Genomic DNA, 15,928 nt, shown 5'->3' with positions numbered 1-15,928 from the left:
ACTGATCTAGTAGGGGTTGTACAGCAAGTTGGGTTTGGTCTGGATTAAAGCTTACGATTTGATGATTTGGGTAGCCTTGTCCTCGGTGCCTTTAAAAGGGAATGGATGACTTGGTTGTTCTCATTAATTACATAAGGAGCACATAGCTGAGTTTCATGGATTGTGCTGATTACCTGCCAAGTCAAGGAATGAATATATATTTGTATATGTGTCCTGTGTTTAATAATCTGATACTTGTATCTTCTTCCACTCTGAAGTGTAAAACTGATGAGAATTAAAACTCAGTGCCATCAAGTGGTTGTTTTTGTCATGTAGACAGGGTCAAGGTGGCACTGTGTCTCTAAATCAGAGCAGAATTTTCTCCAGTCAAGCCCTTTGTTGTTCATTGTCCACAGAGAATGTGGTTGACTGTAATTAAGTTCTATGCTACTTAAATGAAATCTTTCTTATACTGGGGACTCAGGAAGGGATAAGAGGAGACTTTGCAAGCCAGGCTTGCTTGCAAATGCACCAGATTACAGCCTGAGGTACAGCACAAGGTCTTGATGAGCTGTGTTCAGACTGCAGTGAGGTCTCTGTGTGCATGGCAGGTTGGCTTCACATCCCATAACAGGATGAGGTGTTTGGAATTCCTACAAGTGTAAGCTTGCCTGTGACCTGCTGAAGCTGTGTCTCTCCTGTGTGCTGTCTGGCTTTTTAAGTTTCCAAGCTTTCAAGAATGAGTTTAGAAAGGAAGCATGGAGTAATAAGGACCATTCACAAGACTTTATTTTTTAATGCCTCTGAAAATTTCTTTGCATATAGGGACTATAGAAAAAGGGGATAAATCTACTATTTCAGAACATAACAATGGATTTGACTGCTGAGAACTAGCAAATCTAGTTTGCTAACATACCGAGAACTGGAAACAGTGAAAATAAAAGTTTGTGTTGTAGAAACACAGTTAAATTGAAAATCATAGGACTGAAAAAGTTGTCATAGGTAACTCTTACTGTGACAGAAATGAGATGCTAAAAGTATTAGAGCCTGCAGTTTCAGTAGACAAAAAGCTATGTACCTGCAATACCACGTGATCCCTTTGCACAGCAGGATGCTTTCCTCCTTGCTGACTGCCATTTTTTATTTCAGTCAAATCCTGGTATTGTCACTTGCCTTGAAAATCATCCACACAGGCTTGAAACAGGACAGTTCTTAACCTTTCGAGAAGTTAATGGAATGTCGTGCTTGAATGGATCCACACACCAAATAACAGGTAAACTGCTGCTGACTCATTTGCAAGGTACTTATTCTCTGGCCTGATTTAGCCACTGCAGTGTTAATACCATAGTCAGAGGAGTGCTGGGTTGTGCAGGCCTCCAGTGAGCTTGCACAAAAAAAATTGCTTTTTGATGCAAAGGTCTTCCTGGTGTTGTTTTGATGGCGTTTCCATTTAGTAAAGTCTACCTGAACTTGTCTTGCTGCTTAAGGAGCCAGTGGAATTCCTCAGCTTAAAATGTGGAATGTAGTTGGCAGGCTCTGAGCTGACCATTGTTCATCTGCTGATGAAACTGGTTTGGTACTTGGAGGGTTCCATAATGCCTGTGCTTCTGTCATGGTTTTGGATGCCACTTGGTGTGTCACTGTTTGCCTTGTAGCTTTTTTGGGTGACAAATGTACAGGGATGCATTGACAATTTTCTAAGAATGCTTTTGAAATTATTTTCATGATTTACATCTACCCTGCATTGTTCTACTTCATGCATGTCTCAAGGGAGTCTACTTGGTTCCTTTTGGATGCTGGGGAATTTTCTAGTTCCCAGATCTGAATGTCTCTTTGTTTAGGGCAGAGGAGAGAGCGTGTGGGTGGGGGGTTGTTTTTTTTTTAACTGGTTTGTGGTCTGAGACAAAAAACAGTACCCTTGAAACATGTGCTTGAATCTGTTTGCTTTGTGCCCTTGCATTTTGCTAGAACTGATGCTGCAGTCTGTTCCTTCCTCCTATTCATGGCATAGCTTTTGGATTTAGTTTTCCATGAATTAACAATTTTTCTGTCTTTTTGCCTTGCCTGAATGATGCTTCCCGTGTATGAGGGGGAAGATGTGACAAAATGCTCCAGGCTGCCTTTTTTGCTCGCCTGTAGTTCTCATCACAGGGCTAAAATCCTACTCAGAGCAGTTAATACTGGACACTGCTGTGCACAGTCTAAAGAAAATTAAACATGATTTCATTTTTGTTACAGAGCTGTGGTCATCAGAATTCTTGTTAAATCTGCTGCCACTTAAAGCTCATTTCATAACAGATCATGTGAAAGTAATACTTTGTATTACTTTATAACCAGAAAACCTCTGCCAGTTTCTGGGTTAATCCTGTTAGGAGGATCAGCTGTGCTTATGCTTTCAAAATAAGGTTGCCTGCTGCAAATTTGCAGTGCAGAAAGCACTGGCAAACCCCCACTTCATTGTATACAGAACTGTAGCATCCAATGACACTTTGAATTATCTGTCAGTGTTTATTCTCTTCTCTTTTCAGTGGTGTCACCTTATTCCTTCAGCATTGGTGATACATCAGAGATGGAGCCTTACCTGCATGGAGGCATAGCTGTGCAAGTGAAGACGCCCAAGATGTATTACTTCGTAAGTGTGTGCTTGACAGAGCTGGGTCCTCTGGCGTTAATCTCTGAACACTGGAAGCAGAATATATGTATATACATATAACATATGTACATGTTTCCTACAATTATAGAATGTCCTTTGTTTGGAAGGGGCCCACAAGGATCATATTCTCCAGCTCCTGGCTCTGCGCAGGATGGCCCTAAAAATCACACCTGTTTAAAGATGAGTCTTCCCACTAGGATGTGAAACATCTCTCTGGCCATTTTTGATAGAACTTGCAGTAGATAATTACTTTTAGCATCTAGTGTGGTATGAATAATGAAGAGAGCAATGACTGTGCTAGTCAGAAAGGATATTTATTTCTTAATCTCTATAGGAAGAGTATTGTTTTGTCAGGTAGCAGTGGCTGTTGTGTTCTCAAGTAGTGTGTTGTCATGAATTCTGTTTTTCCAGGAACGGCTGGAGAAGCAGATAATAAATCCATTATGCCTTGTTGCAGATTTTAGCAAGCCTGAGGTAATTAGCATGTGGGGATTTGGGCATAAATGCTCTAATAGTAAAAATACATGGATTGTAATCTATAGCTTTATGTTTAGAATAATATAATTTCTACTTTTTGCCCTTAATGCTGGACTTTGTTATTGCTGTTTGGCAAAATGCAATGCATTATAATATCTAGTTAAAAGAAGACTACCACACTTTCCAATTTCAGCTCTAAATTCTTTTGGGGACTCTTCAGTTGGACTTAGTTGAAGTGGGTGCTCAATATGTGTGAAGGCGTTGCATTACTGAGCAATACTTTAAAAAAAATATTAATAAAAGGTATTTCAAATTCACTTTTTAATTTTATTTTGAAACTTTTTTGAGCGTTGTACTTAAGAGACAATAAATCAAATGGTAACAGGAGAGTTCAGGTAGATGTTTTTGTGTAATTCATTTCTGTCTAGTTTGTAACTGATCAACTGATGTGTTGTCTTAACAGACACCTTTGCAGATCCATGTTGCCATGCTTGCCTTGAACCACTTCCAGGAGAACTTTGGTCGTGGACCGAAAATTGGGTAAAGCAGCTGTTCTGTGTTTGCCAAGCCTTGAATCAGGCAGATCTCTTCTTTTTGTATAGTTACTGGCTGACCGTGGAGCATGGTACCTTCCCTGTCTGGTACCTGATAGCCCATATAGAAATGGAAAGATGGAAAATGTTACCCTGATGTGTGTAATGAGGATTTCCCAATATAGATAGCAATGGAACTTTCTGCGTCCAGGTAGACAGAAGATAATTTTGGAGAAGGCCTTGTCTGTTTTGGTTTTTTCACATTGTGTATTGATACGGAAAAATTGTTTCAGTGATCCTGAATTATCTTGTAGTTCATGGATTAAAAAAAAAAGTCCTAATGATTTGGATTTAATTTTCAGTGTTTTTCATTCAGCTGTAGTTCTTGATGTGTGTAATTTTGAGTTAAATGAGAGAAAATTACCTAAAATGTGTAAATATTAAGACTGTACTTGCACATGGGCTTTTCCACTGAGACTTCTTTCTTGAGCTACCCCTAACATTTAGGAGTACATCTTGAATGCTCAATGTTAAGAATAATGCGAGATTCCAAACTTCCTACTGTATCCATTGCTTTTTTTCTTCCATTGATTGTGTTTCTAGAAGAACTCTGGCATGTTTAAGTCATCATTATTGTTTCTACCCTGGTGTCTAGATGCCTCCAAGATGCTGAGGAAATGCTGAAAATAGCCATGTCTATAAGTGAAACACTGGAAAACAAAGTGAGTAAGGAATTATTGTCATTATGAGTCTCTTTTTTATGTGCTCATTTACTTGCCTAAAGGTCATGCTTTAGTTGTTGGTCCTTATTCTGGCCTTTGAATCCATCTTTAGATGGATCAGCTGGCTGGCTGAAGGCCAGGTGAGGAAAGAGAATGAATGGGATTTCAGCATGGGTTCAACTGAATGTTGACCTAACATGAAGGCTGATCCTGTGGTGATGTGAATCCAGTTTTTAGACAAGTGCATGTGACAAATACAGGGTATATGGTGGATTTGTTTTGGCTGGGAAGTTTTTTTGCTAGTCAGAGTGAAATAATCTGTCTTTCACTGAAGAATAATAGTCTGTGAAACTGTCAAACACTGACTTGTTCACTGAGGGGGTAAACCTGTCCCTGTGTCTTACTTTTCAGCCTCAGGTGAATGGAGATGTGGTGAAATGGCTGTCTAGGACTGCTCAGGGATTTCTACCTCCTTTGGCTGCAGCAGTGGGTGGTGTTGCCAGCCAGGAAGTCCTGAAAGCAGTAACAGGAAAATTTTCTCCTTTACAGCAGTGGGTAAGGCTGTCTTGGTTTTTGGATGGTTATTTTGACATCTTACGAATGGTTGACTGTGTGTAAATGCTGTATGATCAGAGTGACCTTAACAACTTCTAGAACATGGAAATAAAATAAAAAAATTGAGACTGTAATTAGAGAAAGTAGTGTTTTTATGTGTACAATTAAAGTACAGCCAGTTTTAGTTAAAATTTTTGTATTTGCGGTTCCAAAAGCACATTGTTTTTCCACACTAGCAAGAAGAGCATTGGCTTGTCAGTGTATGGATGCAAAGGTGTGATACAGTGCAGATACCAGCTTAAGCTACTGTACATAAGGGCAGGGCTTTCAGACTCTCAGGATAAATGTCAGAGTACAGTTGGATTAAAAAATGTCACAGTCTTCAGAGATACCTATGGAAGAGTAACATGCCTGTTAGAAGTCAAAAACTTGCAGCTTACCTGCTTGAGTGAATGTTTTTTCTGCTCTGTGTCCAAGTGCTTTTTCGTCTCCACTAAAACTGTGGCGTGAACTGTAGGGTACCAGATGCTGTGTAGTCTTCCACTGACAGTAAAAACTTAGTTTCTAAATTTCTAGACTCTGTTGTTCATACAAAGTAGTTAGTTTTTAAATTAAAATAGCATGAATGTTTTTCTCAGGTTTTTATTGGATTTTTTTCTTTTTTTCATTCTTTTTACAGCTATATATAGATGTACTAGACATTGTAACACCTCTAGAGAAGGTGGGCTCTGAGGAGTTTCTCCCACGGTAAATATAACTACAAGCTGTTGGTTTATGTACTGTTCACATCTGAGTCTCAAGCAAGTACAGATGTCTTTTAATTCAGTGCTTTTTGCTGGAGGGACAGGTTTGGGGTTAAGACTCTGCGTCCTATTTCAGCATGGGATGAACAGGAATTATAGACTGACTTTCTTAGTTCATGTCAAATGCAGTTTGGCATCAATGGTACTACCATGATAAATAGCAGCTTGAAGTCTCCTGTTTTTGTCTTCTGTGCCTGCATAGGGGAGATAGATACGATGCCTTGAGGGCTTGTATTGGAGACTCTCTGTGCCAGAAGCTCCATGATTTGAATGTTTTCTTGGTGAGTATGACTGACACTGTTACACTGTTTGCAAATGCTTTGTTGGTACAGTTAATGCCCACTGCCCTCAAAGTACATGAGGGCAGCTCTGATATGTGCCACTGCAGAATAAATGGTCCAGAATTGCAGTAGGACTTGTCTTTGTGGTTTCCACTTACATTTCTAATTCTACAAATGTAATGTTCTTTAGGTTGGATGTGGAGCGATAGGCTGTGAAATGCTGAAAAACTTTGCACTTCTTGGTGTTGGTACTGGGCAAGACAAAGGATTGGTAAGTCACTTGTTAACCTTACTTCTCATTAGAGGTAATGTGACAGGGAAGAATTAAATAATTAAACTACTAAAACTGTTAAAAGCCTAAGTCTTATTTCAGGTTGATCTCTGCACAGAGGATACCATGGCCTTGGTGTAGAAGGGTGTGCAGTTAGAAGCAGAATACACCTGGAGCAGTCTTGCTGTATTTTGATTTTTTAAAAAAAAAAATTAGTCAGTCTGTATAAGCAGAGCTTTGGCCACAGTGGATGGCAATAGCAGTATTTTGTTTTGGCAAGTGTTTATAGAAGTTTCATTAAGATCATTGCTCAGTGTTACACTTAAATTGTAACTTCAGCTGTTTCTTTTGCCCCTTCTGACTTAGGTTACAATTACAGATCCAGATTTGATAGAGAAATCCAACCTGAACAGGCAGTTTCTTTTTCGACCTCACCACATACAGGTAGGCTTTCTTATTCAGTAAATTTTCTGGACTATTGTGTTTCCCTGTCCTGTGTTCCCACAGAGAGCTGAACTTGTGAGTGTCTGTACTTCTGTCCAGAAGAGACTTAAAGGCTGTAATTAAATCTAGGGTCTTTTTTCAACAGTGCTTAGAACTCCAATGGCATCCAACTCATCATTAGTATCAGTTGAGTAAAATTGGCTTGTCTAATCTTAATTTGTAGTGGTTTTTTTTGACTAATTAAATCTCTTGAATTTGACAGTTGGATGAGTACTGTATTGTGTAAGAGCCTGCTGTAGGTTACTATGTCAGAAATTGCCTACTATGCCATTGAAATTTGGGGAAAATAAAACAACAGAAAATAGACAGTGCTGGCAGAAATGTTCTTGATGGAGCTCAGTAGTGCTGCTGCTGATGGAACTTGACCAAAGTTGGTGTCTTCTGACCTAATTCAGTTTTCACTAAGCTGATAAATAGTTTTGAAAAAGTCCAACATGTACATTCAATAAATGCATAATACAGAGGCTGTTAATGCCTTAGAAGCAGAGACAACATTCCTGTACTTACAAACACAGCACAAAATAAAAAAGGTGGCTTAGATCTTGGCAGCACTGTGGAAGAAGGTTTCCCCTGCCCAAAACCCAACAGTTGAATTTTCTGCGTCCTGTTTATGTGTAACAGATCTGGGAACAGATTGCACTTTGTATGAATAGATATATGGAAAGTGAACCCTGCAGGCTTTTAGAAGCCACAGGCTTGAGTGGTGATCCCTAGATAATTGTGATATGGCTAGAAGTGTTGGGTAGGTCAAGAACTCTATTTCAGTTGAGCTTCTGACATTGATTTTGTGTGGATTACCTTGCAGTAATGTGGTTATTCACAGGTGCTTGACGTCTGAGCTGCATAGACAGAGCTGCATAGTCAGAGTTACTAATGGGTTTATCCTCAGACAGTCATGCACTCTCCGTTCTTTTGAAGAAATTCTTATGAGGCAGCACATGGCATCAGTTTCAGTTACTTGATAAACCATTTAAGCACTTCCACCACATGGTCTCTGAAACAATAAGTAAAGCAAAAAATAAAATGAGATTAATAAAATGTTTATCAGTGAGGGAGGTATATGATTTAAAAATGTCATTTATTGTATGTTTTGCATACTAACATTTCTGTCAGTGAATTTTGTCTGATCAGTAAATGAATATTTGTGAATGAATATCAGTAAATTGATATTTGTGTCCCTGATGTTCTTTATCTGCATATTGCTGATCTCTGCATTTATGCTTTCAGAAACCCAAGAGCTACACGGCAGCAGAAGCAACTATGAACATCAATCCTTACATAAAGATTGATTCTGATATTAATAAAGTTTGTCCAGCCACTGAGAACACTTACAGTGATGAATTCTACACCAAGCAAGATGTGATTGTGACGGCTTTGGACAACGTTGAAGCCAGGAGATACATTGATAGGTAGGGGGTGGAAGGGAAGCAAGGGCAACTGTTAACTTCTGATGAGGGTGAGAATACTCTGGCAGTTTTAAGGTTGAATTATTTAAGCATAAAAATATGTATTTAAATTTAAAAATAGAAATATTGATATTTACATATAATTTCTAATGCTTATAATCCACACATGCTGAGGTGTATGGTATCCTGATCTAACCTGAATAGTTCTTATTTAATCTCTTTTTTTCCTGAGTTTGGTGTAACCTTTCCACTCTTCTGCAAGTGCCTAGAGACAACTCTGGTTGCACTCCAGTAATGTTTGCAAGACAAGAATGTAGAGGTTGTTCTATACTCTGATAGTCTGTGTTTTCCCATGTCAGTCGTTGTGTAGCAAACCTGCGTCCTCTTATAGACTCTGGAACTATGGGAACAAAAGGACACACAGAAGTTATTGTGCCCCATCTGACAGAGTCCTACAATAGTCATGTAAGTCTTTCAAGACCATTGCTCATCTTCTTTGCTTGTCCCATGATGCCCTCTGATTCTTTGGTCATTTTTATGTGTCTTTCTAAAATAAGTGGCCTATTTGAGCTGCTGAATGTCGCCCTGAAAACTCAGCTTCTGAGCTTGCTAACATAGTTTTCTAAAGACTTTCCCAGGACAGTAACTGTAAACATAGATATGTGTACATTCTTTCTGTTACACGTCTTGTGATGGGCATCTCTCATGGCCAGTGCAGTGAGAAAGTGTTATCCTGACCATCCAATCCCTGGCCGTGGTCAAAAGCCTATAAATCCTGGGAGGAAAAATAAACTCAGCTTTTTCTTTCACCACACTTCGACCTGTGTCCACGTGATCTATTCATCTTCAGCGGTAGCAGCTGAAGAACAGTACTGTTAGGAAATAATTACTTCCTTTGTTTCTGAAGGAAAAACTCACAGGAAATAAAATTTGAATAGTTCTTTACAAGGATACATAACAGTTCTGTTTGAATGGGAAAGGGGAAAATGAACCTTCAGACTCTATTGCTGATAGACAATACTTGCAGTATCCCTCTGTTTAAGGTTCTTGTGGAGAAATTCCCTGGTTGAGAACACCATGAAATAGTGTCATGTGGACACAGAGACAGGATTTTAAGCGTCCCAGTTGTCTTGTTAGGATCCATAAAGAAGTCATTCTGGCCTTGAGTGACAGGACATGTTTCATGTTGAAAGCGTACATGAATGCCAGCTGCACATCTTGGAAAAGCTGGCTGGCAATTTCACCTGTTGTTTATATTTCACAGTTCAGTTTGGCTTTCCAGTGTTGAGTTTAGACTATTTCTCATAAAGAAAAATTGACAATGCTAGCTAGTGTTCATGAAACAGATTTCTAAGCATAAAAAGCCACTTCGTATTTTATAAGAGCAGAGTTTTAACTTATGTAGCTTACAAGTTCTTGGTGCTATTATTAGCAATTAACCTGGATAAGCCTGCATTGACATGCAACCCTCCTTAATTACAGCGGGATCCACCAGAGGAAGAAATACCTTTTTGCACCTTGAAGTCTTTCCCAGCCGCTATTGAGCATACGATACAGTGGGCAAGAGATAAGGTAATGGATTAACTTTTCTGGCATTCAGCACAACTCCATGTGTGTTTGGAAGGGTGGGCATCTGATATACTTCTTGCATAATGCCACGTTTGTTGATCTTATTTTACAGTTTGAAAGTTCATTTTCTCACAAGCCTTCATTGTTTAACAAGTTCTGGCAAACCTATCTGTCGGCAGAAGAAGTTTTACAGGTAAGGGAATGTTGCCAGGGTAAAATAGAGGGTTTAAACTACTGCTTTATTGATTTTGTTTCTATTTAGGGCCAGTGAAATTAGGGTTAGTTTCTGACTTTTTTCAGAAAACCCAAAGACTTACTTGGCCAAGTCATTAGCTGATCATATGAACGCTCTTTCTGGTGTGTTTCATAATTAAAATCTTCTCCAGTTCATGGGCTGTGTACATGATATAGAAATATCAGAAAGACTGAGACACTGTTAGTGTGTGTCACACTGATGCGTAACTAGCCGGGGAAAATGAAAGTAAGACTGAGTTTGAAGTGAGTTCAAGTAGTAATAAATTAGATTTAAATTGTTTACTATCTTTTTATTGTCAGTCTGTAATGACCTGTGGTCCAAAGGGCTGGTGAAAGTAAATGGGGGCAAAACCCCAGTGGAGAGGAGCACATAAAGGATAATATTTCACTAAGTGAACCTCTGTTTTCTTTTGCTATGGATTACTAAAAACATATTTACTGTTTGACTGGGTTAGAAGGAATCTTGTCTGTTTTAACATTTTCATGTTTCTTTATCTAGAGAATAAAATCAGGAGAGAGTTTGGAAGGCTGTTTTCATGTTATTAAAACTCTCAGTAGAAGACCCCGAAGTTGGACTCAATGTGTAGAACTAGCAAGAGTGAAATTTGAAAAGTATTTTAGCCATAAGGTAGGTAAGACCTATAGATGAGGTAGCACTAGACTGATGAGGATTTTAGAAAACTTGGTGGTCCTAATAATGAGATGTCCAAGTATTTGCACTCACTTCCATCTCTTCATAAATAATAAACTGTATTTGAAACCTAAAAGTGCTGCATCCCTTTCTATTGTAGCACTTCTAGGTCTGGTTTATTGACTCACTCTTAGTACTCTTTTTAGTAGTCTCCATGCAGTTTTCTTGGCATTTTTCCAGAGTTTTCCAAAGTGTCAGGATTATCAGATGTCTTTTCTTAGGCAGTGGGGTTTTGTTTCCCACACTAAAATCCCGTCACTGAGCTCACCTTTGTAACCCTGATTTTCTCAAAGATTTTTTTGAAATAAGAGCCAGTCATTCTGACAGTCTGGTCCACAGTATCACTTAAAGTATATGTGTAATTTTGTAGGAAAGATGGGATTGGGATGTTGTGGATTAATAAATGTTCCTGTGCATACAGAATCCCTGGTGGTAGTTGTCACATTGAGAAAATACTGTATTCCAAGTTGTGAATCCATATGCAAGAATTCCAAAGTGACAGTAAGGTGGGGGAGAATGCTTTACTTGGAGTAAATGCCTTACTTGAGCTTTGTACAGATGAGGCAACATTGGCATCTCTGTTCTGTGAATGAAATAGGCAAACGCTCTGTCTAGTAGTACTTGTCTTTAAGGTGTCCATCTTGACAAAGGTGTTTCATGATTTTCTTCATTCTTTAAATTACTTCAGCTGGACGAGCTTGATTTAGTGTGGTCATGTCAATCTATGTGACAAATCACTAAAGCCTCTCTGGGTTTTCCTCTAGGCTCTTCAGCTCCTTCATTCATTTCCCCTTGATACACGATTAAAAGATGGAAGTAAGTATAAATGCCCCTTAATGCCCGTTGAAAATTCATGGCAATATGTCATGTTGTTGCTGCTCCTAGTTTCTTAGGATTTCATCTTAAGTCGGTTTTCCTACCAGGTTTGTTTTGGCAATCACCAAAGAGGCCTCCTTTCCCAGTGAAGTTTGAATTTAATGATCCTTTGTAAGTATGGTACTGTCTTTGTATAGATGCATTGTATAGCATCCTGTAAAAATATAACAACATATATACTAACAAACATACAACAACTAGCAACACATATATATACTAACAAATACAACAACCTTACAGCAGGAAGTGCAAGGCAGTGGTTTTATAGCCCAGGGAGTTGGACTGGAATTGATAGGTGTTAGTGCGTAGTCTTATCCAGTGGCAGATTTGGTGAGCTGTCAAATACTTTCACTGCAGATAATTTAACTTTCACTGACATGGAATTGGAGGGTGCTGTTCTGATAACATCTAATGTGAAATGTCTTAGAACAACCCATTTCATGTCTTACATGGCTGCAGAATTACTGAGTTTTTGCTGTCACACCTCTCTGCCCCCACTGTCCACATCATAAAATGCAGGATGTGCCAAATGACCTAGCAAAGGAACTACTTTTCTTGTTCATCACAATTTGGGTCTGATCTAGATGGCTTGGATATTACAGATAGTTTTAAAAATTCAGTTGCTGGATGGATAAAAAAGCTTTTATCTGCTGTATATCTACAATTGCTTTGAGAAAGTGGATCATCGTTTTTAGCTTAAGTGAAAAATGATGTTATGGTAACTATCAGAATAATTCTGAGATTAAGCTTTTTATCATATTGATGCCATGTGAGCATTTGTAATTGTTTGACTGCAAAGTTTAAGGAGATAAGATTTTCGTTAAATAACTCTCCATTCGTCAAAATGTGCGAAGTTTTGGGGACAACCTCTGAGTCACTCAAAATGTGCTATTTTGTACTGTGTACACTGAAAGATGGTAACTGTTTCTCAGTGTGTTTGTTGAAGATCTTGAAACATGATTGCAAGCCTTTGGGCAACTAAAGTAGAAAAAACAACCAAAAATAATTATTTTTTCTTTAGGCACTATGGCTTCATTGTGAGCACAGCAAAACTCTTTGCAACGGTGTACTGTGTTCCTTTCACAGAAAAGGTAATCCAGACTGTAACAATGTTCCCTTAACTTCACTTGGTGTTCAGTTTTGGCTTGATGTCCAGCTGTCAGTTTTTAAAGTGATTCTTACAGTACTCTATCTTTCAGCACTGGCTGTTTGGCAGCTGCTAACACTTACTTTCTTTATTTAAATCCCTAACCTGGAGAAGAAATCAGTAGTGTGCTGGATATTTTCAGTAAGCACTGAACTTGGGAATGATTATTTTGATACGATATAACTTCTGAACTGAAAGATGATCTTTTTAAGGCTTTTCTTAAAAATTAAAACCTTAGGTATGCTATGGGGGTTTTATTTTTTACTGCTTACAGCCTTTGCATTAGTTATTCTTTGTTTTTTCTTGTTTTGTAATTGGACCTTCCTCTAAGTCAGGTTTGCACTTCTGTTCAGTTTTCAAGTGCTTGAGACTTCACACTTATTTGCTGTGGCAAATGAATTGTCACTTTTTTTATGTGATAATGTTTTTTAATGATAATGTTTGGCTGAAACATCACTGAATATCTGTGAGACTTTTTGGGTCTAGTATCCTTTGAAACCCTATTGTATTTGCAATCTTTTTGTGAAGGCCTTTTTGAGTTGATGTGAATTTAAATTGTTTTTCTTCAAAACCATAACAGGACTTGTCAGAGGAAACCATTTTGGGGATTATTTCATCTGTGAAGGTACCAGAGTTTAGACCTTCAAACAAAGTAAGTGTGACATTTAATTCAAAGAAAAAAAAAATATTCCACAAGCAGTGTCCCACATATCCAACTATTGCATTGATGCTAGTGAAAAATAAACACAAATTATCATGTGGTTTGGGGAAATAAGAGTGTGTTAAGGTTAGAGGGAACCCCTGAAGACCACCTAGTTCAATCCTCTTGCTTAAGCAGGGGCAGCTAGGGCAGGTCATCAAGGACTATGTCACATTTGGGTTGTGAATATCTCTGAGAACAGAGCCTCTCTCTCTGCTACCTGTGCCAGTGTTCAACCATCCTCACAGTTTTGTCTGGGATGTTTTTGTTTTTCTTTGAAGTATTTTTGTATGTTTTTTAGGGGATTTTATGTGCTTGCAGGAAAGCCTGCAAGGAAGACAGGAAATATAGTACACTTGACACTTGCGCTGTATGAAGTTCATGTATTTTATTACTCAAGCACTGCTCACACTTGCAGGTTGTACAGACTGATGAAACAGCAAGAAAACCAGATCATATTCCTGTCAGCAGTGAGGATGAAAGAAATGCTATTTTCCAGCTGGAGAAGTCTATACTATCCAGTGAAGCTCTGGAAAGTGAGTAGTGCAAACCAGCTTCATAGTTTAGTAATATCCTGCATTTGCATTTGCCACTAGTGACATTCAGGTCTTTGGATGAAGCAGTTCTGGAATTCTGCAAGAAATAGAGCTGATTCCTAAAGCTGTCTGAAGCGCCGTGCAGAGATACCTGTCCTGTTGTTTGACATTACTCTGTGGTTCTTTATTTCTGAGATTCCTGGAAGTTTTAGGGCTTTCTGTTATGCTTGCTTGTAATTACAACACTGATGACAGCAAGCAGGCAGCAGCGAGGAATAGAACTCTTAGGGAGGGGAAGGGTGCTGGCTGGATCCCAGATGGACTGCAGTTGATTTGGGCATGAGAAGACTGAGAGTCACTACTTAGAGCTCTCAGCCTGAAATGATCCTAAATTGTTAAGAGACTTAACCAGATTAAATTCTGGTTAAGACTGTTAAGAGTCTTCCTCAGCATCTTCTAGATTTAAAATGAGGATTCTCACATCCCATTTTTGTGCCTGGCCACACAAAGAGGTCACTGGGAAACAACATTTTCAGCCCATGAATCCAGAAGGAAGATATGAGCTTATCCCTAATTCATCCCATGGAGTGTCAAGCCAAAACTCTGACTCGAATGCTTCTGAGTCCATATTTTGAAATTCTTGCAGATAAACTAAGCTTTAAAAGGGAATTCTCATAGGATGGAGCTTTAGTGAGAGAGGCGTATGAGAAAAATCCATAGGAATGTTCAAAATCTATTCTTGGTGCAAGGAAAGTAAAATTACAGAGCTCTGTTGATGTTTATTTCATTATTCACTTTTAGCAAGTGTTATTGAAAGGGGCCTTTCCTAGGTTAGGAAAACAAGTAAGGCACCAAGCTCCAGGATGTAACATTTTAAATTTGTTAAGGTTCTAGTTCCTTTAAATTATGTTTAGAACATCTTCAGTTTTCCAATAATAATCTTTGCTCTTTTTTTTTCTTTTTTATGAACAGCTGACTTGCAAATGAAGCCCATCTCCTTTGAGAAAGATGATGATAGTAATGGGCACATTGATTTTGTAACAGCAGCATCAAACCTGAGAGCCAAGATGTACAACATCGAACCAGCAGATCGGTTCAAAACAAAGCGCATTGCTGGAAAGATTATTCCTGCCATTGCAACAGCTACTGCTGCAGTATCAGGGCTGGTGAGATTGATTTTTAAAATGCATATTTCTTTCTCTTGTTGTTTCTTGCCTAAAACTGCTGTTGTCTGGGTATTGATTACTGCTACCATGACAGAGGCTCATTTAAAGAAATGGATTTATTTCTTACGTACCAATAGCAAAGATCATGCTTGGTTTGAGATGTGGTTGTTGAGGAGTACATGTAGAGCAGGTAGCTCAGTGTGGAGCTGCAGTGCCAGCTGAAGATTGAGCTCTGGGTGGGAGCCTCAGGTTGTGAACTGGGGCTGACCCTTTGCACAACAAAGGGCACAGGGACCCGTGGCACAGCCGGTGACTGGACACCAGGGATACAGCAGAAGCCGAGGACTCAACTGGAAGACCTGTCGAGCATACAGACTGTGAGGGTACAAAAGCCCAGGCAGTGCTTTGTTCAGGGCCCCTTCTCCAAGGCATCAGCTTCAGTTGTTATTCTCTTGCTACACCATGATAAAATTACTTAAAGAAACCAGAAGTCTGAGACTTTGCTAAGGGAAACCCAGGGTCCAGCCAGCAAGGAAACCTTGTCTGGCTGGGAGAGTGGGAGGAGTAGCAAGGCAGTGATTGAGAGGCTGTCCGTGGTGAAGGAGATTCAGTCCCAGCAATGAAAGTCTTTGGTGGTGTGAGTGTGGCTGCTGGAATGGCTGCTGAATGGTCAAAAAGGGATGTTTCCTTAACATGGTTAGGCTTTGGTGCTTTTATTTTTGATTTGCAGCACAGAAAGATGGGTTGGAACTCAGCATTTTGGTTTGTTTTCAGCCATTAATACTGATTTCCATCAGAATGCCA

The 15,928-nt window shown here is 39.0% G+C and overlaps 1 protein-coding gene across 1 annotated transcript in view; it reads left to right on the top strand.

Annotated features, from left to right (window-relative positions):
* The window catches only part of UBA6 (ubiquitin like modifier activating enzyme 6), a 29,640-nt gene that overhangs the window by 8,592 nt on the left and 5,120 nt on the right, over positions 1-15,928 (top strand). The window contains exons 10-30 of the mRNA XM_014263178.2: positions 1,129-1,252; positions 2,508-2,611; positions 3,044-3,106; positions 3,573-3,649; positions 4,298-4,364; positions 4,776-4,919; positions 5,599-5,666; positions 5,925-6,003; positions 6,194-6,274; positions 6,641-6,718; positions 8,006-8,187; positions 8,544-8,649; positions 9,667-9,756; positions 9,866-9,946; positions 10,508-10,636; positions 11,464-11,515; positions 11,623-11,686; positions 12,597-12,666; positions 13,303-13,374; positions 13,841-13,958; positions 14,931-15,124. Coding sequence (XP_014118653.2) covers positions 1,129-1,252; positions 2,508-2,611; positions 3,044-3,106; positions 3,573-3,649; positions 4,298-4,364; positions 4,776-4,919; positions 5,599-5,666; positions 5,925-6,003; positions 6,194-6,274; positions 6,641-6,718; positions 8,006-8,187; positions 8,544-8,649; positions 9,667-9,756; positions 9,866-9,946; positions 10,508-10,636; positions 11,464-11,515; positions 11,623-11,686; positions 12,597-12,666; positions 13,303-13,374; positions 13,841-13,958; positions 14,931-15,124 — 2,043 coding nt within the window. The remainder of the gene's footprint in view (positions 1-1,128; positions 1,253-2,507; positions 2,612-3,043; positions 3,107-3,572; positions 3,650-4,297; positions 4,365-4,775; positions 4,920-5,598; positions 5,667-5,924; positions 6,004-6,193; positions 6,275-6,640; positions 6,719-8,005; positions 8,188-8,543; positions 8,650-9,666; positions 9,757-9,865; positions 9,947-10,507; positions 10,637-11,463; positions 11,516-11,622; positions 11,687-12,596; positions 12,667-13,302; positions 13,375-13,840; positions 13,959-14,930; positions 15,125-15,928) is intronic.

The sequence above is a fragment of the Pseudopodoces humilis genome, chromosome 6 (genome assembly GCF_049639895.1).
Source record: "Pseudopodoces humilis isolate 2021_Gansu_Grassland_sample_001 chromosome 6, ASM4963989v1, whole genome shotgun sequence".
Lineage (NCBI taxonomy): Eukaryota > Metazoa > Chordata > Aves > Passeriformes > Paridae > Pseudopodoces > Pseudopodoces humilis.
This window is presented reverse-complemented; position numbering and strand designations above follow the sequence as displayed.